General features: G+C 44.7%; 1 protein-coding gene across 1 annotated transcript in view; it reads right to left on the minus strand.

Moving 5' to 3' along the window:
* Window positions 1-4554: 4554 nt before the first annotated feature.
* Window positions 4555-24067, minus strand: part of LOC147107900 (lysozyme C-1-like) — a 47483-nt gene continuing 27970 nt past the window's right edge. The window contains exons 2-5 of the mRNA XM_086006086.1: window positions 18000-18164; window positions 13935-14108; window positions 6320-6395; window positions 4555-4877 (exon numbers count right to left, since the gene is read on the minus strand). Coding sequence (XP_085862212.1) covers window positions 4814-4877; window positions 6320-6395; window positions 13935-14108; window positions 18000-18164 — 479 coding nt within the window. The 3' untranslated portion in view covers window positions 4555-4813. The remainder of the gene's footprint in view (window positions 4878-6319; window positions 6396-13934; window positions 14109-17999; window positions 18165-24067) is intronic.

Raw genomic sequence — 24067 nt, forward strand, 5'->3', positions numbered from 1 at the left:
AGGAGAAATGGCAATCTGGAACAATTCGGGCCAGACATGGACCCCTGATGTACACGGTAGATATTGGTGAAAATGTAATACGGCGTCATGCTGACCAACTGGTAGAATCGAGAACAAGGGTCGAACCCATGGTTACGGCAGAGACAACCGTGGAAGAAGTTAGTGAACCTGAAGCATCTACCTCAGAAGTGAATGCACCTGATGATGATGTCCAATCCATAAGAGACCAACTAGATGAGTCACCCCAGCAACGAGAATCAGAGACCCCTGAAAGGCGTTATCCAACTCGAATCAGGAGGCCTCCTCAGAGACTGAATCTTTGAACTGTTTTGCATGAAGTTGTATATATATATATGTTATTATGTTATGATAAATGGGGATATAACTGTTAAGCTAAAAAGGGAGGATTGTGGTGTATGTAACCTGTTCCACCTTAAGAGAACTACCTTAAGAGATGTACTACTTTCTCTTGGCTGCTGTATACTGTAATACCGGTGGTGACCACACCGGTATATAAGTGTTGTGTAGGGATTTGCTGGGCAGTTCAGCCCTGACCTCCGAATAGTAAAGACCTGTTAAAAGTTATTCTTGTTGTCTGTGTCCAGTGATTGATCATAAGCATAACTGGGACACACAGACTCAACAGAAACCTGCAGAGCTCGCAAAGTGGGGCACTTCCCTTTAATGCAGTGAAGAGCCCCTGCAACACGGCAGCGCCAAGCGTGGCCACACGTGGTGCTGCTGAGCACATTGCCCCGAATCGGGACATTCCCACCTCTTGTGCTCCAAGAGGCAACTGGAGCGCTTGATTTAATGTTCCACTGCCCTCTTGGAGCAAAAAGAGGGAATTTAACAAATGTTTGAATAGCCTGGCGCTAACTTTCCAAACATATTTCACTTAGCGCCCCAAATGGCCCTCTGGGGGATTTTCTCCCCCATAGAGATCGGGCAGAAAAGTGGAGTTAAAGAAAGAAAGGCTTGCATTTCTCCAGCGTCTTTCACGACCACTAGATGTCTCAAAGTGCTTTACAGCCAATGAAGTATTTTTGAAATAACAATAGAAAATGCTGGAAATACTCAGCAGGCCAGGCAGCATCCGTGGAGAGAGAAACAGAGATAACGTTTCAGGTCTGGGACCCTTCATCAGAACTGGAAAAAGCTGGAGATGTAACAGATATTAAACAGGTGCAGAGACGGGGCGGGCGCGTTAGGAGGGGAGGAAGGAATTGAAAGAACATCTTGTACTTTTGTAAGAGGCAGGAAAGATAAAATGTTGCAAATGGGAATGGCAAAAATCATACTGCATGAAAAATGGGGGCAGGGATAATTATCTGAAATTGTTGAACTCAATGTTGAGTCCGGCAGACTGCAAAGTGCCCAATCGAAAGATGAGGTGCTGTTCCTCGAGCTTACGTTGAGCTTCATTGGAACAATGCAATAGCCCGAGGACAGAGAGACCAGAGAGGGAGTGAAGCGGTGAATTAAAGTGACAGGCGACCGGAAGCTCAGGGTCACCCGTACGGACTGAACGGAGGTGTTCCGCAAAGCGGTCGCCCAATCTGCGTTTGGTCTCCCCAATGTAGAGGAGACTGCATCGTGAGCAGCGAATACAGTATATTAAATTGCAAGAAGTACAAGTAAATCGCTGTTTCACCTGGAAGGGGTGTTTGGGTCGCTGGACAGTGGGAAGGGAGGAGGTAAAAGGGCATGTGTTGCATCTTCTGCGCTTGCAAGGGAAGGTGCCAGGTGAAGGAGCTGGGCTGTTGGGGGTGATTGAGCAGTGGGCCAGGGTGTCGTGGAGAGAGCGGTCCCTTCGGAATGCTGAAAGGGGAGGTGAGGGGAAGATGTGTTTGGTGGTGGGATCACGTTGGAGGTGGCGAAAATGGCGGAGGATGATCCGTTGAATGTGGAGGCTGGTGGGGTGAAAGGTGAGGACAAGGGGAACCCTATCGTGGTTCTGGGAGGGAGGGGCAGGGGTGAGAGCAGAAGTGCGGGAAATAGAACGAACACGGTCAAGGGCCGTGTCAACCACGGTAGAGGGGAATCCTCGGTTGAAGAAAAAGGAAGACATGTCAGAAGCACTAGTATGGAAGGTGGCATCGTCAGAACAGACGCGGCGGAAACGGAGAAACTGGGAGAATGGAATAGAGTCCTTACAGGAAACGGGTGGGAGGAAGTGTAGTCCAGGTAGTTGTGGGAGTCGGTGGGCTTGTAGTGGATGTTTGTTGAAAGCCGATCGCCAGAAATGGAGACGGAGAAGTCAAGGAAGGGAAGGTAAGAGTCCGAGATGGACCATGTGAAGGTGAGGGAAGGGTGGAAATTGGAAGTAAAGTGAATGAACTTATCTAGTTCAGGGCGAGAGCAGGAAACGGCACCAATACAGTCATCAATGTACCGGAAAAAGAGGTGAGGGAGGGGACCTGAGTAGGACTGGAACAAAGAATGTTCCACATATCCCATGAACAGGCAGGCATAGCTAGGGCCCATGTGGGTTCCCATAGCAACACCTTTAATTTGGAGGAAGTGAGTGGAGTCAAAGGAGAAGTTGTTCAATGTGAGAACAAGTTCAGCCAGGCGGAGGAGGGTGGTGGTGGATGGGGACTGGTTGGGCCTCTGTTCAAGGAAGAAATGGAGCGCCCGAAGGCCGTCCTGGTGGGGGATGGAGGTGTAGAGGGATTGGATGCCCATAGTGAAAAGGAGACAGTTGGGGCCAGGAAACTGGAAACTGTTAAAGTGACGGAGGGCGTCGGAAGAGTCGCGAATGTAGGTGGGAAGAGACTGGACAAGGGGAGAAAAAATAGAGTCGAGATAGGAAGAGATAAGTTCCGTGGGGCAAGAACAGGCTGAAACGATGGGTCTACCAGGGCAGTCCTGTTTGTGGATCTTGGGAAGGAGGTAGTAGCGGGCTGTGCGGGGTTGGGGGACTATGAGGTTGGCGGCCATGAAGGGAAGATCTCCAGAGTAGATGAGGTCAGTGACACACTTGGAAACAATGGCTTGATGTTTGCTAGTGGGGTCATGGTCCAGGCAGAGGTAGGAGGAGGTGTTGGAGAGTTGGCGTTCAGCTTCCGCACGTTAGAGGTCGGTTCGCCAAACAACAACAGCACCACCCTTATCAGCAGGTTTAATGATAATGTTAGGGTTGGACTGGAGAGAATGGAGTGCTGCAAGTTCAGAGGGAGTTAGGTTGGAGTGAGTGAGGGGAGCAGAGAAATGGAGACGGCCGATGTCACGTCGGCAGTTAGCAATGAAAAGATCTAGAGAGGGTAGAAGGCCAGAGGGAGGGGTCCAAGTAGAACGAGAATTTAGAAAGCGGGAGAAAGGATCGGCCGTGCGGGGGGAAGACTCCTGGCCAAAGAAGTGGGCACAGAGACGAAGGCGACGGAAGAAGAGCTCAGCATCGTGCCGAGCTCGAGATTTCCAGCATCCGCAGTATTTTGCAATTATACAAGTATTTTTGAAGTCTAGTCACTGTTGTAATGTAGGAAATGCAGCAGCCAATTTGCGCACAGCGATCTCCCACAAACAGCAATGTGATAATGACCAGATCATCCGTTTTTGTTTATGTTGGTTGTGGGTTAAATATTGGCCCAGGACACCAGGGAGAACTCCTCTGCTCTTCTTCCAAATAGTGGCCGTGGGATTTTTTACATCCACCTGAGAGAGCAGACGGGGCCTCGGTTTAACGTCTCATCTGAAAGACAGCACCTCCGACAGTGAAGCACTCCCCCAGTTGAGGTCGAAGACCAGCCATGATCTTATTGAATGGCGGAGCAGGCTCAAGGGGCCGTATGTCCGACTCCTGCTCCTATTTCTTATGTTCTTATGTAGGTAACTCCTACCACAGTCTTGCACCCTTTGCGTGCCTTAACTCTCCCATTACTGTTTCCACTGCCCGACCACCCTTAGTGAAACCCTTCATTCTGCTGCTGGTAACTCTGTCTTTTATCAATATTGCTACACCCACTTCTTTCCCAATTTCTGTGTCCTTTCTAAAGATCCTGCAGTCTGGAACATTCAGCTCATGCTCAGGTTACAGGGCTCTGTAATGCCTATTACATATTGTCAGTTTCCTTCATAATCTTTCAACTTTCAGATCACCTCAATGTTGCTTCCCTTCTGATACAGGAAAATTTCTGATATCCGGCACTGACGGGACCGAGCTGGTGCCGTACCATCAAAAGTGCTGGACATACCAGCGTTAATGTTGAAACATACGGAACTGAAAAGCTCCATGTGAATCAACAAACCCTGTTGCATAGCAACAGCTTCAAAACAGTCGGCTGCAGCTGCAAGCGTCTCTAGCTGAAGCTGTTGCTATAGCTACAGACCTTGCAGTGCCTGACTGGGAAAAGAAAAGCAACGAGAACTAAAAAAACTGATAGAAAACAGCTTCTGATTTTTGCCGTTAGATCGAGTATTCCAGACATATAACCTCCGGATAAACCAAAGTTTCCTGTAACTGGATCCCAACTTCCTCAACATTCCATCATAGCTTAAATTCCTCACATCCGGAATTATCTCGATTGCTCAATGGGAATGAAACACTTGAGGTTTGATATTTGCTTGCGTTTATTTGTAATGAGCAGTGACAGAGAGCTGGTTCCTTCCCTTACTGGGTTCCCAACAGTCGCAGCAATGCAGAGCTAGCTACTGAAGAAGTCATTTTCCACAGTTAACAAAATGTGCAATAGGGTACATAACACATGGGTGAGGCTGGTGAAGCAAGGGTAGAGTTAACTACTGAAAGCGTCACATGCTGTGATGAGTCTGAAGCGAGCGGGTCTGATCAACGGGATTTCCTCCATCTTAATCAGAAGCAAAAGAACGTGTAATAATCGATCCACTTCGACTTGCAGTTCTTGACCCAGCTGTTCCTGCAAAACCAGAGCGTCAGACACAGGCGATCAGTCAGAGAGAATCACAAGAGCTCAAGTAACAAATGTATTTATTATTTATTGATGTGAGGTATAGAGGTCACATATCCCTGCCGCTCAAAGTTTTCCCCCCTCCTCTCCTGAAGGTCCTGACTCTTACCAGGATATGGCAGTCCCCACTTACCCCACCCAGGGGCCATTCCCCATGTGTGTGCCTGTTACAAATTCTTGGGCTGCACTAGAAATTCTCCTGTACTGGGCTTCACCAGCCTCACCCATGAGTTATGTAGCCTATTGCACATTTTGTTAACTGTGAAAAATGACTTCTTTATCACTGTATACCTGTGCTGCCAAATATCTAGTCATACCATGCGGTGACCTGGGATTGGTGCATAATAATGAAGCTGCTCAATGTGTGTGCTGGATATTGTAATCTCACATGTGTAACTCGTGTCTTCTAGAAGGTGGACTGATGAACATTCTTGTGAGACGAGGCCAATTATAAACCAATAGGCTGATTTATTTTAAGTATAATACATTAATAGAGTAATGTTTACAGTGAAATTTCCACTATTGTGTAGTGCTCCTTGTAACACATAATGTAACAAAAAATGCCACACTCTCCCTGTTAGTACTTTTTAGACCGATAATTTCTCCGGTCAGTACCACATTTAAGCAGTGTTAGGCCACTTACATATATAACTGAGAAGTCTAACACATGTTTGAGGCCCCCAGTATTAGAGCTATCCAATTAGTTCCACGACGCTGCTCTTTCACCACAGCCCAGTAAATTTTCTTCTGAAAGTTGATGAGCTGGAAATATTTCTATGACACATTCGTCACTGGAATACAAGGTATAACAGACCCTTCACTGTAATACACTGTATAACACACCCCTCACTGTAATACACTGTATAACACACCCATCACTGTAATACACAGTATAACACACCCCTCACTGTAATACACTGTATAACACACCGCTCACTGTAATAAACAGTATAACACACCCCTCACTGTGATACACTGTATAACACACCGCTCACTGTAATAAACAGTATAACACACCCCCCTCACTGTAATACACTGTATAACTCACACCTCACTGTAATACACTCTATAACACACCGCTCACTGTAATAAACAGTATAACACACGCCTCACTGTAATACACTGTATAACTCACACCTCACTGTAATACACTGTAAAACACACCCTCTCCCTGTCATACACTGTATAACACACCCCTCACTGTAATATACTATAACACACCCCTGACTGATCGCTGAAATGCCTGTTTATCCTGAGCTCTTTGTGCGGGTCCACAGTGTCATTGCAGTATTTGTAACCTCGATATAGAAACCAGCAGCGCTTCATCACTCAATTACAAATTCAACACTTAAATTCTCAGAGAGAGGGAAAAGATCGAGGCTTGAACATACCAGGCCTCCATTCCTTGTTCAGCCACTATTTTTGCTGCACATTCCATGTCAGGGTGCAAGTTATCGCCCAGGAACTCTGCAGTGAGAAAAGAAATGTGATATTAGATCCATTAGACCTTTGAAAGGTCTAGGACAAAGGTCCCAAGGGTGCAGGGTACTGGGTGCTTTAAATGTTGTTGCTTGTGGCATTAGAATCCAGGGGTTCTTCATCTAAGCTGGGGGTGGGGAGTGAGGGGTGGGGAGTGAGGGGTGGGGGGTGGGGTTCATTGATATGTGTGGAAAATGAGGGAGCAACACTGAAGGAGAGAGGCATAATTTAAATCTACAACATAAAGAAAGGATCAACACCTCATCACGTCATGTAGACGACCCTGAAGAATGTCACATATAGTAAATCCACTTGAAATGCAGTCGCTGTTGCGACGGAGCATAAAACAGCGCCAACCTGATTGGAGACACCAGCAGCGGACAAACCCGCAATGATTTCCCCCCCCAAAAAACGAAGAATGACATCACAGGACAGCAGGCCGGTGATTGGTTGGTGAGTATTAAGGTTTTTTTTCTCTCTCTAGGTGCGGGAAACTATAGCGTACTGCATTCGTTTTATAGCTTAACCATTTAAACTATTTAATATAACTGTAAATAATCATTGAATAAAGGCTTTAACTAATTAAATAAATCAAATAAGGTTAGTCTAAGATATGGCAGGGTAGGTTGTGCATCTGGACTGCAGTATGTGGGAGTTTGGGGCCGGCGAGACTATCCCGAGCGAACACGTCTGGAGGAGATGTCTTCATCTTGAGGAGGCTCGCGTGGAGCATAAACGCCGGCATGGGCTGGTTGGGCCAAAAGGCCGGTTTCTGTGCCGTATATCCTATGTAATCCTCTGTAATTTAGGTTTCCATGTGGACAACAAGGTCCACCAGCTGCCATGAGGAACATGGCCCGTTAATCTGTCCTATGTGAGGTATGTTCCGACACAGAGTTAGAAGGGCCTAGGATGGAAGGCACTTGGTATTTTATATTATTAGGGTCTAAATTCACCATCTCAGCAGGGTGTTGGTATGGGGCGGGGGGCGGGCGTGAATGCCCATGGAAAATGTTACCGAAAGGGCAACACAGAGGGAAGGAGAGACAGTGTCACCCCGCCTCTGACGCTCTCAATCTCAGTCGCTTTGCAGCTGAAAGAAAGAAAAATAATTGTCTTTCTTTAACACAACCTAACACAACCTATCACATCTCTCAGGAAATCCCAGTGTCATTTTACACACAGTCGCTTGCTCTGGGATGCAATCAGTCTTGTCGGGTCGGTGACATAAGAACATAAGAAATAGGAGCAGGAGTAGGCCAATCGGCCCCTCGAGCCTGCTCCGCCATTCAATAAGATCATGGCTGATCTCATCCTAACCGCCAATCTACTATCACAGAACCATCTCCTGAATCTAACAGAATTAGACACACAAAATAGGAGCAGGATCAGGCTACAAGGCCCCTGGGCCCGCTCCGCTACCCACAGGGCCATGTCTGATCCGAACCTAGACTCATGTCCAAATTCCTGCCCGCTCCCCGTAACCCTTAATTCCCTTTACTTCTAGGAAACTGTCTATTTCTGTTTTAAATTTATGTAATGATGTAGCTTCTACAGCTTTTTGGTGCAGCATATTCCATGGACCTACCACCCTCTGAGTGAAGTAGTTCCTCCTCATCTCAGTTTTGAAAGAGCAGCCCCTTATTCTAAGACTATGCCCCCTAGTTCTAGTTTCACCCATCATCGGGAACATCCTCCCCGCATCCACCCGATCCAACCCCTTCACAATCTTATATGTTTCAATAAGATCGCCTCTCATTCTTCTGAACTCCAATGAGTAGAGTCTCAATCTACTCAACCTCTCCTCATATGTCCATCCCCTCATCCCCGGGATTAACCGAGTGAACCTTCTTTGTACTGACTCGAGAGGAAGTATGTCTTTTCTTAAGTATGGACACCAAAACTGCATGCAGTATTCCAGGTGCGGTCTCACCAATACCTTGTACAACTGAAGCAATAGCTCCCTATTTTTATATTCTATCCCCCTAGCAATGAAAGCCAACATTCCATTGGCCTTCTTAATCACTTGCTGCACCTGCATACTAACCTTTTGAGTTTCGTGCACCAGGACCCCCAGATCCCTTTGTACTTCAGTACTTTCCAGTTTCTTGCCATTAAGATAATAACTTGCTCTACGATTTTTCCTGCCAAAGTGCATAACCTCACACTTTCCAGTATTGTATTCCATCTGCCAAATCTCTGCCCACTTACTTAGCCTGTCTATGTCCCCTTGCAGGTTTTTTATGTCCTCCTCACTCACTACTTTCCCTCCCATCTTAGTATCATCTGCAAACTTTGATATGTTACACTCGGTCCCCTCCTCCAAATCGTTAATATAGATTGTAAAGAGCTGGGGACCCAGCACTGACCCCTGCGGAACACCACTAGTTACTGATTGCCAGTCTGAGAATGAACCATTTATCCCAACTCTCTCCCTTCTGTTAGATAGCCAATCCTCTATCCATGCCAGAATATTACCCCCAATCCAGTGATTTTTTATCTTGAGCAATAATCTTTTGTGTGGCACCTTGTCAAATGCCTTTTGGAAGTCAAAATACACTACGTCCACTGGTTCCCCTTTATCCACCCTATATGTTACTTACTCAAAGAACTCCAGCAAATTTGTGAAACATGACTTCCCCTTCATAAAACCATGCTGACTTTGTCCTATTAAATTATGATTATCCAAATGTCCTGTTACTGTCTCCTTAATAATGGACTCCAAAATTTTACCTACCACAGATGTTAGGCTAACCGGTCTATAGTTTCCAGCCTTCTGTCTACTGCCCTTTTTAAATAAGGGTGTTACATTACCAGTTTTCCAGTCTGCCGGGACCTTTGCTGAGTCCAGGGAGTTTTGGAAAATTATTACCAATGCATCCACAATCCCTACCGCCACTTCCCTCAAGACCCTAGGATGTAAGCATTCAGGTCCAGGTGATTTATCCGCCTTGATTCCCATTATTTTACCGAGTACCATTTCCTTAGTGATTTTGATCGTGTTTAGCTCCTCCCCGCCATAGCCCCCTGTTTGTCCAGTGTTGGGATATTCTTAGTGTCCTCTACTGTAAAGACTGATACAAAATATTCATTCAGTGTTTTTGCCATCTCCATATTTCCCACCATTAATTTCCTGGTCTCATCCTCTAAGGGACCAACATTTACTTTAGCCACCCTTTTTCTTTTTATATAACTATAAAACCTCTTACTATCTGTTTTTATATTTTTTGCTAATTTACTTTCATAATCTATCTTCCCTTTCTTAATCAATCTTTTTGTTATTTTTTGCTGTCTTTTAAAGTTTTCCCAATCCTCTATCCTCCCACTAGATTTGGCTACCTTATATGCCCTTGTTTTTAGTCGAATACTATCCTTAATTTCTTTACTTAGCCACAGATGGCTGTCTTTTCTTTTACACCCTTTTCTTCTCAGCGGAATATATATTTTTTGGAAGTTGTAAAATAACTCCTTAAATGTACACCACTGATCATGTATCATCTTACCCTTTAATCTATTTTCCCAATCCACTCTACTCAATTCAGCTCTCATACCTTCATAGTCTCCTTTATTCAAGCTTAGCACGCTTGTTTGAGATCCAACCTTCTCACCCTCTAATTGAATATGGAATTCAACCATGTTATGGTCGCTCATTCCAAGGGGATCCTTTACTAGGACATTTTTAATTAATCCTGCCTCGTTACACAGGACAAGATCTAAGGTTGCTTGCCCCCTGGTCGGTTCAGTTACATACTGCTCAAGAAACTCATCCCTAATACACTCAATGAACTCATCCTCAAGGCAGCCCTGCCCAATTTGATTTGTCCAATTAATATGATAGTTAAAATCCCCCAAAATTATAGATGTTCCCTTATTACAAGCCTCAACTATTTCCTGATTGATACTCCATCCAACAGAGTTGCAACTGTTCGGAGGCCTATAGACTTTGTCCACTAGTGTTTTTTTCCCCTTATTATTCCTTACCTCCACCCAAACTGTTTCATTATCCTGATCTTTTGACCCAATATCATTTCTCTGTATTACAGTGATTCCTTCCTTTATTAACATAGCCACCCCACCTCCCCTTCCTTCCTGCCTGTCCTTCCTGATCGTTAAATAACCTGGTATGTTTAATTCCCAGGCATTGTCACCCTGCAGCCATGTTTTTGTAATGGCCACAAGATCATACCCATATGTAGTTATTTGTGCCATTAACTCGTCTATTTTGTTACGAATGCTACGTGCATTCAGATAGAGAACTTTCAAAGATGTTTTGTGACACTTATTTCCTGTTTTTGCCCTTTTTATTACTTTACCTTTTACTCCATACCTTCTGCCCCTTCCTGACACGCTCTGGTTTTTAATTTCCCCACTGCTACCTAAGTCTATGACCTTCTCTGTTGTCATTTTTATTATTTGCTCTCTAGGAACCTCCCCCCCACTAGTTAGTTTAAAGCCCTCTCTACAGCCCTAGTTATATGATCCGCCAGGACTCTAGTCCCAGCACTGGCCAAGTGAAGCCCGTCCCAACGGAACAGCTCCCTCCTGCCCCAGTACTGGTGCCAGTATCCCAGGAAGCAAAACCCATTTCTCCCACACCAGTCTTTGAGCCACGCATTTAACTCTCTAATTTTATTTGTCCTAGCCAAATTCGCTCGTGGCTCAGGTAATAATCCAGAGATTATTACCCTTGAGGTTCTGTTTTTTAATTTGATCCCTAGCTGCTCATACTCCTTTAACAGAACCAGCTTCCTAGTCCTATCTACTTCGTTTGTACCAGCATGGACCACGACAACTGGATCCACCCCCTCCCACTGCAAGTTTCTTTCCAGCCAGAGGAGATGTCCTTAACCCTGGCACCGGGTAGGCAACACAGCCTTCGGGACTCTCGCTCTCGGCTGCAGAGAACTCTATCTATCCCCCTAATAATACTATCCCCTACCACTATAACATTTCTATTTACTCCCCCCTCTTGAATGGCCCCCCGTTCCACGGTGCTGTGGCCAGGTTGCTCATCCTCCCTGCAGTCCCTGCTCCTGTCCCCACAGGGAGTAAGAACCTTGAACCTGTTGGACAAGAGCAAGGGCTGCGGCTCCTCCAGCTCTACCTCCTGGATCCCCATACCTGCCTCACTCATAGTCACATCGTCCTGTCCCTGACCATGGGCTACATCTGAATTAATTAACTTCATAGGTGTGACCACCTCCTGATACACAGAGTCCAGGTACTTCTCCCCCTCCCTGATGTGTCGCAGTGTCTGAAGCTCAGACTCCAGCTCATCAACACGGAGCTGGAGTTCCTGTAGCAGCAGACACTTGTCACAGACGTAATCACCGTGAGCCTCAATGGGGTTCACCGGCTCCCACATCTCGCAACAGTAACACATCACCTGCTCCATTCTATGTAATTAATTAATTTTTTTATTGTTAGTTATGGACACCCTTTGCCCGATTTTAGATGCTAGTATCCCCTTTAATTAATTGGATTTAAATTAAATCAATCCCTCTAGTTACACCAGTTAAATGGCTTACCAACAGTCACTCTGCACCGGAAAAGCCTTATTAACTACAACTCACAGAGTTAAAGTTTGAAAAGAGCACCTAAGACCCCACTTACCCTAACTCACACTTACCCAAACTCACAGCACTCTTTGATGACTCGCACTCAGTGCTTGCTCGCACTAGGACTGGTCTTTTTATACTGTTTGTTTGTTTACAGCCAAATGAGTCACCCCTGCTGATTGGTTAGAAAACTGGTTTCCACTGCCTGCTGTGCCAATTTACTCCTACTGCAGTGTAACCTTGTTTTACTCTTCTTAAACCAACAGAATCCCAAATATTTAACTTTTCCCCTTTACTTAAACTGCTTAAGTAATCTTATCAAGAATGATTTAAAGAGAAATAACAATTTAAGAACTCTCACACTTACCCAAACTCACAGCACTCTTTGATGACTCGCACCCAGTGCTTGCTCGTACTAGGACTGGTCTTTTTATACTGTTTGTTTGTTTACAGCCAAATGAGTCACCCCTGCTGATTGGTTAGAAAACTGGTTTCCACTGCCTGCTGTGCCAATTTACTCCTACTACAGTGTAACCTTGTTTTACTCTTCATAAACCAACAGAATCCCAAATATTTAACTTTTCCCCTTTACTTAAACTGCTTAAGTAATCTTATCACAAATGATTTAAAGAGAAATAACAATTAAAGAACACTCACACTTACCCAAACTCACAGCACTCTTTGATGACTCGCACTCAGCCATTTTATATAGAGCAAGGTTCCACAAGCACCAATGAGATGAAGACCTGTTAATCTGTCGATTTCTCATTGGTTGACGGGAGAATATTAGCCAGGACACTGTGATGTATTATCACATGGTTTAGTATGAGCATGCTCAGTTCGCTTTGGCCTAATAAAGCAAGCACATGGACCGGCAACTCATCCTGTCTCTGTCCTTCATTTGTTCTACCCACATTTTTGGCGACGAGGATGGGATCCCAAAGCCATTTTAGTGATCACGGAAGGACACAGTGTTCAACCTTTGAGTGGAAAAGTTTAAGATGAATTTGTGACTCCTAAACTGAATTTCTGCGAAGTTTTACTGTTAAAACTCAAGCTGAATCATCTGTGCTTCACCTTCGCGTGTATGTATACAGAGCAAGAGCGGTGTTGATTCTCACATGTACAGAGGTAACGTGCTGAGTCACTGTTCGACGGGATCGGGACAATCATGGCCGCGCCTACAGGATTCATCGGAAGCCTCGGCATGTATGACCAAGCTCGCGAACCATTCAGTTCTTACATTGAGCAGATGCAGATGTTTTTAAGGTTAACAACATTATTGTGACCGAAGGTGCAGATGAGAATGTTCAAGCTCAAAATAAAGTAATTTGTGACTGGAAGAAAGCAATTTTTCTAACAGTGAACAGGCCAGATGTCTACAGATAATTAACAAACCTACTCTCGCCAAGGAAAACAAAGGATGCGTCGTTTGAAGACATTGTCGAGAAACTCGAGGACCATTTCGACCCAACGCCATTAGAAATAGCAGAGAGCTATAAGTTTGGTACCAAAAATGAAAAAAAAATTAAAACCTGAGTGAGTACATTGTAGCCCTTAAGAACATGTTTTTGCATTATAACTTTGGCACATTTTTGGATCGTGTGTTGTGAGATAAGTTTGTGTGTGGACTGGTGGATGAGCGCACACAGTCCATGTTACTGAACACTCCGAGCACATGGACTAGCAACTCATCGTGTCTCTGTCCTTCGTCTGTTCAACCCAAGTATATTACAGACGCCAAGGGGGGGAATTTTCACTCTTATCGAGTGGCAAAACCCAGGTGATATTGAATCAACGGCTCATATTACACCACCGTAGATTTTCTTTTCCTATTTAATTCAATGACAGAGAAAATCGGGCGAGCTGTAAACTGGGTTAGTGATTCACAATCACTTCATACTTCTCTGCGTTAAGTTGCATCTGCAAATAAATAAATATGAGATTAATATTATATTGGTTCACGTACCACTACATTTCATCCCACAGCCATTTACAGAACCCGGAGTCTTTCCATCGTCACACCACCATTTACTGTTGATCTGCAAGATCCCATAGTCTGATGACCAAGTGTTTCCATTCCTTGTCTGATGACCGATTTCATCGGTGTTGAATCGACTCTCGTGCCAAGCCAGGCACACCCCTAAAATTAAAATGAAGACAAGACACTGTAGTGTAGAACACGCGACCAACACAAATGTGATTCACACTGCGCCCCGCAGACCGGAGACAGTCTACAGCGAGGTTTGTCTTTGCAGCAACCTCGGGGTGAATTTCCTCGGAGCTTCTCACGCTCCACCGCCGTCACTTAGACGTAAACGGGGGGACCAAAGTGAGAGGAAGAATGAAAGAGGGAACTAGCATCTCAGAACAGGATACTGACACTCACTTATCTCCAGTCCGTTCAGCGGAAGGCAGTGATTGTGGGAATTGGAGCTGTGTACAAGGTGGGACTTCATTTTGCTGATTGTCTCTCCTGCTCTCCTGGTGGTGCTGAGTCTCGCTGGGGCTATTATTATTATATTATATAAATATTATTATTATTATTACTATTATTATTATTATTACTATTCTGTAACTATTACCATGATTGAGTCCTGACCGTTAGAAATGGAAGGCTATTCTCTCTTAGAGAGCATCACAGCCAAACCAATCCCAATCGTGTTAAAGGCAAAATACTGCAGATGCTGGAAATCTGAAATAGTAACAGACCCTCTAATTCAGACACAATACATAAGAGTTTAAGATCCATTTCCACAGCCTTAGCCTATGTTGTGACATATGTTGCAAAGGTTTAATTTTATAGTCTTCTTGGTAACAAGCTTGCGAGAAAGTCTAACACCATGTCAAAATTGTGACTGGATCAGCTATTTATTGAATGAGACTAGCAGTTAGGATTTTATAACAAGCTTTCACAACACACATTGAACAGTATAAAAAATTATGAACTTGAGAACTGTTGTTTGAGTGCAGTGGAGTGGAATTGACCAAACTTGTTGTTTCGTATGATGGGCAAACCTTATAATGGGATGTCTAGTTTGGCTGTCCATTCGATGGCCTCCTGAGATGCCGTGTGGAGAAATGAGGTGCCTCCTGCAACAGATCTCAGTGGGCAGGTTGATGTGATGTGTTCCGTGGTCTGGGACTCATGGCCACAGTCCCACTCCGGGTCGTCCCTCATCTTCCACTTGTGGAGCAGGTGGCCGCAGCGTCCGTGCCCAGTGCGGATTGGATTGAGCGCCGTCCACTGTCTTCGAGGGAGGTCGAAGCCAGGGACATCCCGGTTTGAGAAGCATGAAAACATTGACCAAACTGAAACCAATTTTAGGGAGACAAAGATCCCGGCTGTGTTTATAACCGATGTTTGTAGAGAAAGGTGTAGGGTGCAGATCACAGACATTTTTTCCCTTTCAAGGAGATAGATGATAGAATTATTACCATAATTTCTGTTACATTGTTCAATTTATTTAATAATTTAAAAGGGGATAGAGGCCTGGTGTGACATTCTATCCCTTATTGAAGACTGTAGATAGATCTACTAACAGCTAGAAATAATTCTAGTAGCTTAAAACCTGATTGCACAGAGCTTTCTAACAGTTGCCCTGTGCACATTATTACATTTTTACATTGTAAAGCTAGTGAAGACACTCTCAATGGCATAAGGACTTGTGACTCACGGGGATATTGATCTCCGATGCTACAGTCAAAAAGTCTAAGACAAGTCTGCAAAACTGACTTAGTAGTTAGCAAAACTGAAGATTAAAGGGGCAGTGTCAGCATGGGTCCGAAATTGGCTCAGAGACAGAAAACAGAGAGTCGCGGTGAACGGTTGTTTTTAAGACTGGAGGGAAGTATACAGTGGTGTCGGTATTAGGACCATTGCTCTTTTTGATGCATATTAAGGATCTGGACTTGGGTATATAGGGCAGAATTTCAAAGTTTGCAGATGACATAAAATTTGGAAATGTACTAACCAGTGCTGAGGATAATAACAGACTTCAGGAGTGCGTAATGGGCAGGCTGGTGAAATGGGCAGACAGATAGCAGATGCAATTTAATGCAGAGAAGTATGAAGTAATGGCCCGGAAATTTGGGTCGGGGGCTTCCCACTGGTGCAAGCCCCCGATCTGCACTTACCTTGCGCGCCGGCCGTTGAGCTGCAGGGCCCTGTGGAATTCCGATCCGGGGCCTGGTCCAGCTGCCGGCGCGCAGTGCTTGCGTACCCCAGGGGCGCAGTTAGTTCGATGCATCCCCTGGGATCACGTGGGCCATGGGCAGCCAATTGGAGCAACGAATGCTCCATTCATAAGTTTTGACAGGAAGTGCTGTCAAGACTTATAAATACTACGGCCCCAAAATAGCACTAAATCTTCAAAGAATTTTTTTTTTTAAATCACATTTTTTAAATAAACTATAAATTACATTAAATAACTATTTTAAACAATAATTTAAATTTTTGAAAAAAATAATTTTATATTCTAACGGGGCTAAAAGTAAACTTACCTTGCTTTAAAGTATTTAAAAATAATAAACCTGTGGAAAAAATGTTTTAATTTTAATTAATTCACCACTTACCTCGTAAAAAGCAGGCCTTACGCCTGCTTTTTAAATGTCTAAATCCTGCAGGCTTACCCTCGCGTGTAAACCTGCAAAAAAAACGTAAGTTTGATGCGCACGCGCAGCCTCTCCCGCGCACGCATTCAAACTCTGAACCCCTGCTTTCAGAGGAACGGAAGTGCTGGTTTCCCGCGTGTGCGCAGTGCATGCAGAAAACCGACACTTCCATCGGGCTTACGGTTGAGTACCCCGTGCGTACTCACCCGTGGAGACCCGAATTTTTGGGCCAATGTATTTTGGTAGGAAGAATTACGAGAGGCAATATAAAGTAAATGGTACAATTTTAAAGGGGGTGCAGGAACAGAGAGGCCTGTGGGGGGTGTATGTACTCAGATCTTTGAAGGTGGCAGAAGTTGAGAATGCTGTTAGAAAGTATATGGGATCCTTAGCTTTATAAACAGAAGCAAAAGCAAGGTACTAATGATGAACATTTATAATCACTGGTTAGGCCCCAGCTGGAGTGTCGTATCCAATTCTGGCCACCTCATCTTGCGAGAGGATGTCAAGGCCTTGTAGAGGGTGCAGAGGAGATTTACCAGAATGGCACCAGGGATGAGGGACTTCAGTTGCGTGGAGAGACTGGAGAAGCTGGGGTTGTTCTCCTTAGAGCAGAGAAGGTTAAGAGGAGATTTGATAGAGGTGTTCAAAATCACGAAGAGTTTTGATCGAATAAATAGGGAGAAACTGCCTCCAGCGGCAGAGGGCTGGTAACCAAAGGACACCGATTTAAGGTAATTGGCAAAAGAATCAGAGGCAAAATAAGGACAATGTTTTTACGCAGTGAGTTGTTGTGATTTGGAATGCGCTGCCTGAAAGGGCGGTGGAAGCAGATTCAATAGTAACTTTCAAAAGGAAGTTGGAGAAATACTTGAAGGGGGACATTTTGCAGGGCTATGGGGAAAGCGCGGGGAAGTGGGACTAATTGGAGAGCTTTTTCAAAGAGCCGGCACAGACAGGATGGGCTGAAGAGACTCTTTCTGTGCTGTATTATTCTATGAACATAACACAGCAGAGTTCAGAGGGCAGTGATCAAGGGTAAGGACCCTGGACGATTTTCCCTGCCCCACTCCGTCCTCGAGACCAATTGTCGCTTGGCTAAGATCGTTGTACTCAGTCCGGACCAGGCTCAGGCATTCCCTAGCCCCACCAACTTAACATGCATTTACCCACTGACTGAGCGAGTGGAACGGAGAGAGGGTTTAGGATATGGAAAGGTCTGTCGATTTATGGGCAGTTCAACATCAAATTAAAAAAGGCTTGAATGGAATACTCAAAACATCCAACTTTGGCACGTTTACAAAATAAATATTGTGCAATTTATTTATTTTTAATAAATTATTTTTAATAAGAGGAAACCACAGCCACAATCTGCGCCTACATTCGGCAGCTTAATTAGGACAGAGAAAGTGTTACTCACAGTCGGCCACGCTGTATTCGGTGAATTGACTCAGTTTAGACTCCTTTACAATTTTAGCAAACTGACATCTTTCAAGGATCTTGGCGCTGGCGACCGTGAGCAGGATACTGAGAACAACGAGAGTCTTTATCTTGCCTGTAGGTGATGATTCCGGGTCTGGTAACAGTCAAGCTTTTATACAGGATCGTGCCTGTGGTTATCAGTTCCACATATCTAATCAGACTGGAAAAAAACAAGTGCAAACTATGTTTGTCAGATTAAGTTCCTGAATGACACGCTGTGATTTAACAAACACTGCGATACGAGGGGAGGGAGTAAAGACTTTTAGGACGGACTTCACTAATTTTATTCCTGGAGCAGAGGTGTGGAGAAAGGGTGAGGTTTGAACAATTCAGGCATCTACAGTAACATCAGTCACATTACAGAGGGTTCACTGCAAGATACAGATACGACACATTGGCCAGGAAAGCCCAGCAGTGAGGGTGCTGCTACCGTATGAGAGTGAGGATTGGAGATGAGGAGAAGACCCCAATCAGCTGAATCACTGGGACATTGCAGGATAGTGTAGGCTGATTGCTGAGTTGTCTGAAGTCATTCAGATTAACAAAGGGCCCAGCATTAGTGCTGGCCTGATCAGTGGAAGAGAAATGGAGCCAGTGCTCATGTTGAACATTGGTGTTGCCATGAAGCTGATTACAGCAGACAAGTTACAGTAGATAGATTCGGGATGCAATGGCAGGTTTGGCGGTGAACAGCGTTAATTGGACTTTCTTGATCACCGCTGAGATGGCGCTATATTTGCACCGCCAATGGCTGTGACGTTGATTCGGTAACGGCGCAGCGATGTCAATGTCGCCTCTGGGACCTCGGGAACATCGCGCCCAATGGCTTATCTCCCTGACCAATGAAAGAAAAGGATAGAGAAAGAAACAACGTGAAAGACAGCGAAGGAAATAGGATCGATCAGAGTCAAAGGAAATATAACGACTGAGATAGGAATAATGAGAGGGAAAGAGAGAGAGAAAAGTGACATAAAGGAAAAGTAAGAAAATTTTTAAAAAGAACAAGCAGAAGAGGAGGGCATTGTAAGCCAGTTGTGTTTGGGAATTGCTCTATTGGTCCTTGGGAAGGTAATGAGTGAATGGCAGGGTCGGTGTGCGAAATGTACAAACATTCTTGATCCATAAAGTACCAGCGATCCCGTCCATCATAATTAGAAACAGTGAAAGATCGAGTGGGAACATCAATGCACCGCTTTCATAGGAACATTGGAATTGCGAGACCAAAACAGACCACGGTCCGTCTAGTTAGTCTTCTATCATCCTCGGAGCCACATGAAACAATGATAGTGGAGTTGTTGACTGATCATAACAATCAATCATTATCAATTAGTCTGTAATTGAAAACTTTGGAACCATAGGTCCAAAGGCACCTTTTTCCTTCCAAGCACGCTACCCTGTCATGTCTCAAATTACTCAGATACTGTTTTTCTGCAAGAAATCTAACTAATCTGCATTTGTATAAGTGATCCTCTTCTGAGTTTCGTAGCAGCTTTGCTGAAGCTTATTACCTCCCGACACTAACAGGAGTGTGGATGGCAAGACTGGCACAGAAAGACTACCAAGACAGGTACAAAATATTTAGGCACGCAATTTACTACCTGCTGGAGTGAGACTCCAATGCTTCATTGATCCCTTTATGGGCCACCATGCTTGAGTGAGGACCATAAATCACCTCGTTAGCAGGGTTCTCTACCATATCAATTACCAGCTTTAAATGGCTGTGGGAGGAATAATTTCAATATTATCATAAACCCAGCAATTTCACGATGGCCATTAAGTTCAGCGGGGAGCCTCACAGCGAGAAGCGACTTTTATCGGCTTTGGTGAGGCTAACGGTGTGTGAGGGAATAAGCCATATTTTAGAAAGATACACCATAATATGAACAGAATACTGATATTATTAATACATGATATACTGGGTTTAAAAATCTAAAGCCTTGGGGACACAGGCTGTAAACAGAAAACAGGCTCCTGAGATAAAGATCAGTTGTATAACAAAGTTGTAAACAAGCTTTGAAATGGGAATGAGTTAAAAATACTAAAATAATGAAAGATTGAAGCAAACTATTGGTGCTTCCGAAAGGTCTAGGCCTAGAAATTGAGTGGGGTTAGCGCCCATTTTGAGGCGCTAGAGGGCCTAGCGCCGCAAGTACAGCCGATTGAGAAATTCACTTGGGCGCTGCCATCGGCGTTAGCTGGTTGCGCTGCGCCGGCACCGATGACGTCATCGGTGTGCGCAGCGTCCCGGTTGCCGTGGCAACGCGCCCGAACGCCGAAATTGAGTTGCGGCTGCCTCGCCCGTGGCAGCCGCAACCAACGATTTTTCAAAAGTTCGCTACGGGTCTTAGTGCCGGCGCATTAAGGTCGCGCGGCGGCCGGCCGCTTTCCCGGCGGCCGCCTGCCCGCACCTCCCTCCCCGGACTCCTCCAACACCCCCCCGCGGCACAGATGCGTGTGGGCCGCGAGCCCGGCACTTCTCCGAGGTGCCGGGCTCATTTTTCTCCACAGATCAACGGCCAGCGGTCGGGTGCAGGCAGCTCCTCCTTAATGGAAGGAGGAGGCCTGCACTTCCCCAGCCTGCCGCACCGCATCGGGTGCCGCAGCGGCGGATTAGCGCCGCAATGCGGCAGTCAGCGTCCATTGCGAGGCGCTGACACCCTCCAGTAGCGCCGGCAGCCGTCTGGGCGCGGCGCTACTGAATTTTTGGTGCGCGCAGGGGGACTTAGCGCCGGCGCTAAATTTCCGGCGCTAAAGCCCTGGCGCGGCGCCAACTCAATTTCTAGGCCCTAGAGTTTGGAGGGAACACAATGAAAATGCCCAGTTTAAGGTGTTACCAGCTAACACATTGAACAGAAACACAAACATTAAAAGAGGCAAGTGCCGTTGAAATGATGACATCAAGTAAAAGAAACACCTGCTGGTCAAATAGTTTTTATGTTAAACTTGGAAGACAGGAAACACGATTAAATATGCAACCAATTGAGATAGCTAGAAATGCATGAAACACTATGGTCAAAGTGTCTTTAATATATACATAGTAAATATGATAACAACAAGAACACTTTGAAGATATGACTTCAATAGATACACCATGCAATTACATTGTGTTTGTATTGAACTTGGAGCAGTTAGGAGACTCGATGTCTGCTAAAACCAGTAAAGCCAATATTAAGAATTGAATGAAAGAATTTTGTAAGAATGGCATCAAACAGAAGCCATAGCTCTCATATTGTTTTTATGATGGTTTTTGAAACACCTAAAGGTAGAGACATAATTATGCATGCAATAGTTGAATTGACAGTAAGATAGAAAGCATTCAAAAGAGAGTATCAATCAAGACAATTAGCTGACATCAGCAGAGAACTTCAAAGAAGAAAACACTGCAAAAAGGGTATAAAATAAGAGCTTTTCAAACAGAAAGTCAGAACTCACTGAACAGGCCAAGCATTTCTCAACTTCACAGGCACGCTCTGTAAGTTTTTAACTATGAGTCTCGGGTACTCAAAGTAATTGATTTTGGTGGATAATCTGGATTTAGAAATATGTAAGAGATGTAGAAATGTAACGAAGTAAAGATTTGAGAATAAGGATCTCTGAGAAATAAGAAATGTAAGCTATTAGTATTTTGACTTGTTAATGTAGCGACTGATTCAACAGATGTTAAATGAATGTCGGCTCTTAAATAAAACTATATATTTTTAGAATTGTCTCAAAGAGTAATTCTGTATAAACTCGCAAACCCAATTTCTGTAAGGAGTTGCAGAATTCTGCGGGGTATTCCGGACCCTCATAATATCCAGAAGGTTACAGTCTAGATCAACTTATTAAAACTGCTATCTGGAGGATGGTAACATCTTCAGTCGTTCCTTTCCTTTAGGGAGAGATAGCCTGAACCTTTAGACCCATTTAAGCGTCTTATGTAATTCGGCTATCTCCAACTTAAGCTGAAGGTGAACGTCTGGGGAATACGCCTGATCTGGGATAGCCCGGGAAGGGCTAGGACTTGTAATTATCCCTTCAGATCCAAATCGTCCAGCAGTTGGCGGAGGGTCAGAACTCATGCTATATCTCTTTTACTCCGCAAACTGCTGGATTTATTTTACAAATTAATAATGGCGAGCGCCGTTAATGCTACATTCTAATGATGGAACCTCCCAGTAAGTTCTGGCCCCGTACAGGAAAAGGGGCGGGAGGTGAATTTAATGAGGTGCAAGAGAGATACTTTTAGTGACACCGTTCACCCAGCACCCCTGTGCTCACTGACTTATATTGGCTCCCCGTTAAGCAACGCCTTGATGTTAAAATTCTCATCCTTGTGTTCAAATCCCCCTCCCTATCTCTGTAATCTCCTTCAGCCCCACAACCCCCTCCCACAGAGATATCTGTGCTCCTCCAATTCTGGCCTCTTGTGCATCCCTGATTTTAATCGATCAACCATTGGCAGCCGTGTCTTTAGCCGCCTGGGCCCTAAGCTCTGGAATTCCCACCCTAAACCTCCCCGCCTCTCTACCTCTCTTTGCTCCTTTAAGACGTTCCTTAAAACCTACCTCTTTGACCAAGATTTTGGTCATTTGCCCTAATTTTCTTTATGTGGCTCGGTGTCAAATTTTGTTTGATCATCACTCCTGTCAAGTGCCTTGGGACGTTTTACTGTTAAAGGTGCTATATAAATACAGTTCTGACAAAGGGTCATTGACCAGAAATGTTAACTCTGTTTCTCTCTCCACAGATGCTGCCTGACCTGCTGAGTATTTCGAGCATTTTCTGATTTTATTTCAGTTTTCCAGCTTCCGCAGTATTTTGCTTTTGTATAAATGCAAGTTGTTGTTGTTGTTATTGACAGAATTTAAATTCATGGAATTCAAATCTGCTCATGTGAACTTAATCAAGACTGAAAGTTAAGTGCAGTACTGAGAGAGTGCTGCTTTGTTGGATGGGCTGTCCTTCAGATGATATTTCAGGTGCATATAAAAGATTGCATAGAACCATTTGCAGTAGAGCAGGGTGTCCATGGGCCAGGATTTATCCCTTAACCATCATAGATTAACAAGTCATTGTTGTCTATGGGACCTTGCCGTGTATAAATTGGCCCGTGGGTTAACCTATGTAGTAAAATTGACTACAATTTAAGAGTATGTAATTGGTTGTGAAGTACATTGAGATTGGCAGAGAATGTGAAAGGTACTCTATCAATTGAAGTCCCTTCTTTCTCTCGTGCACCTCCTTTGGACAGAAGTTAGTGCCCTAACTCACACCAAGTCCCGTTCGCCCATCACCTCTGTGCTCGGTGACCTACATTTTCTCCCGGTTAAGCAGCGCCTCGATTTCAAAATTCTCATCCTTTTTTTCAAATCTCTCCCTGGCCTCGCCCCTCCCTATCTCTGTAATCTCCTCCAGCCCCACACACCCCGAGATCTCTGCGCTCCTCTAATTCTGCCTTCTTGAGCATCCCTGATTATAACCACTGCACCTTTGGTGGCCGTGCCTTCTGTTGCCTGGGCCCTAAGCTCTGGAATTCCCTGCCTAAACCTCTCCGCCCCTCTACCTCTCTTTCCTCCTTTAAGGCGCTCCTTAAAACCTACCTCTTTGACCAAGCTTTTGGTCACCTGCCCTAATTTATCCTTATGTGGATCGGTGTCAAATTTTTTGTCTTAAAATACTCCTGTGCCGCGCCTTGGGACGTTTTACTACGTTAAAGGTGCTATATAAATACAAGTTGTTGCTGTTGTTGTAGAAAGAGTAGCAGGGAGATTGGAAAAGGACAAGGCAGAAAGATCAAAAACTGGTGTTTCAGTGAGAAACAATTGATCAGGACTTGATGACTGGAGATGGAGAGATTTGAGGTTCATTCGGTCCATGAACATTGATGAGGTTTAAGATAAAGGTATTTTCGAGGTGATATTTGTGCTGGCAATGTAACGCCCTCTGGAAACAAACCATATCAGTTCATTTCTGACTCGCGTACCATCCTGACCTGGACATATGTCTCAGTTCCATCATCGTCGC

The sequence above is a fragment of the Somniosus microcephalus genome, chromosome 14 (assembly GCF_052327205.1).
Source record: "Somniosus microcephalus isolate GS21.2 chromosome 14, FLI_Smic_1.0, whole genome shotgun sequence".
Lineage (NCBI taxonomy): Eukaryota > Metazoa > Chordata > Chondrichthyes > Squaliformes > Somniosidae > Somniosus > Somniosus microcephalus.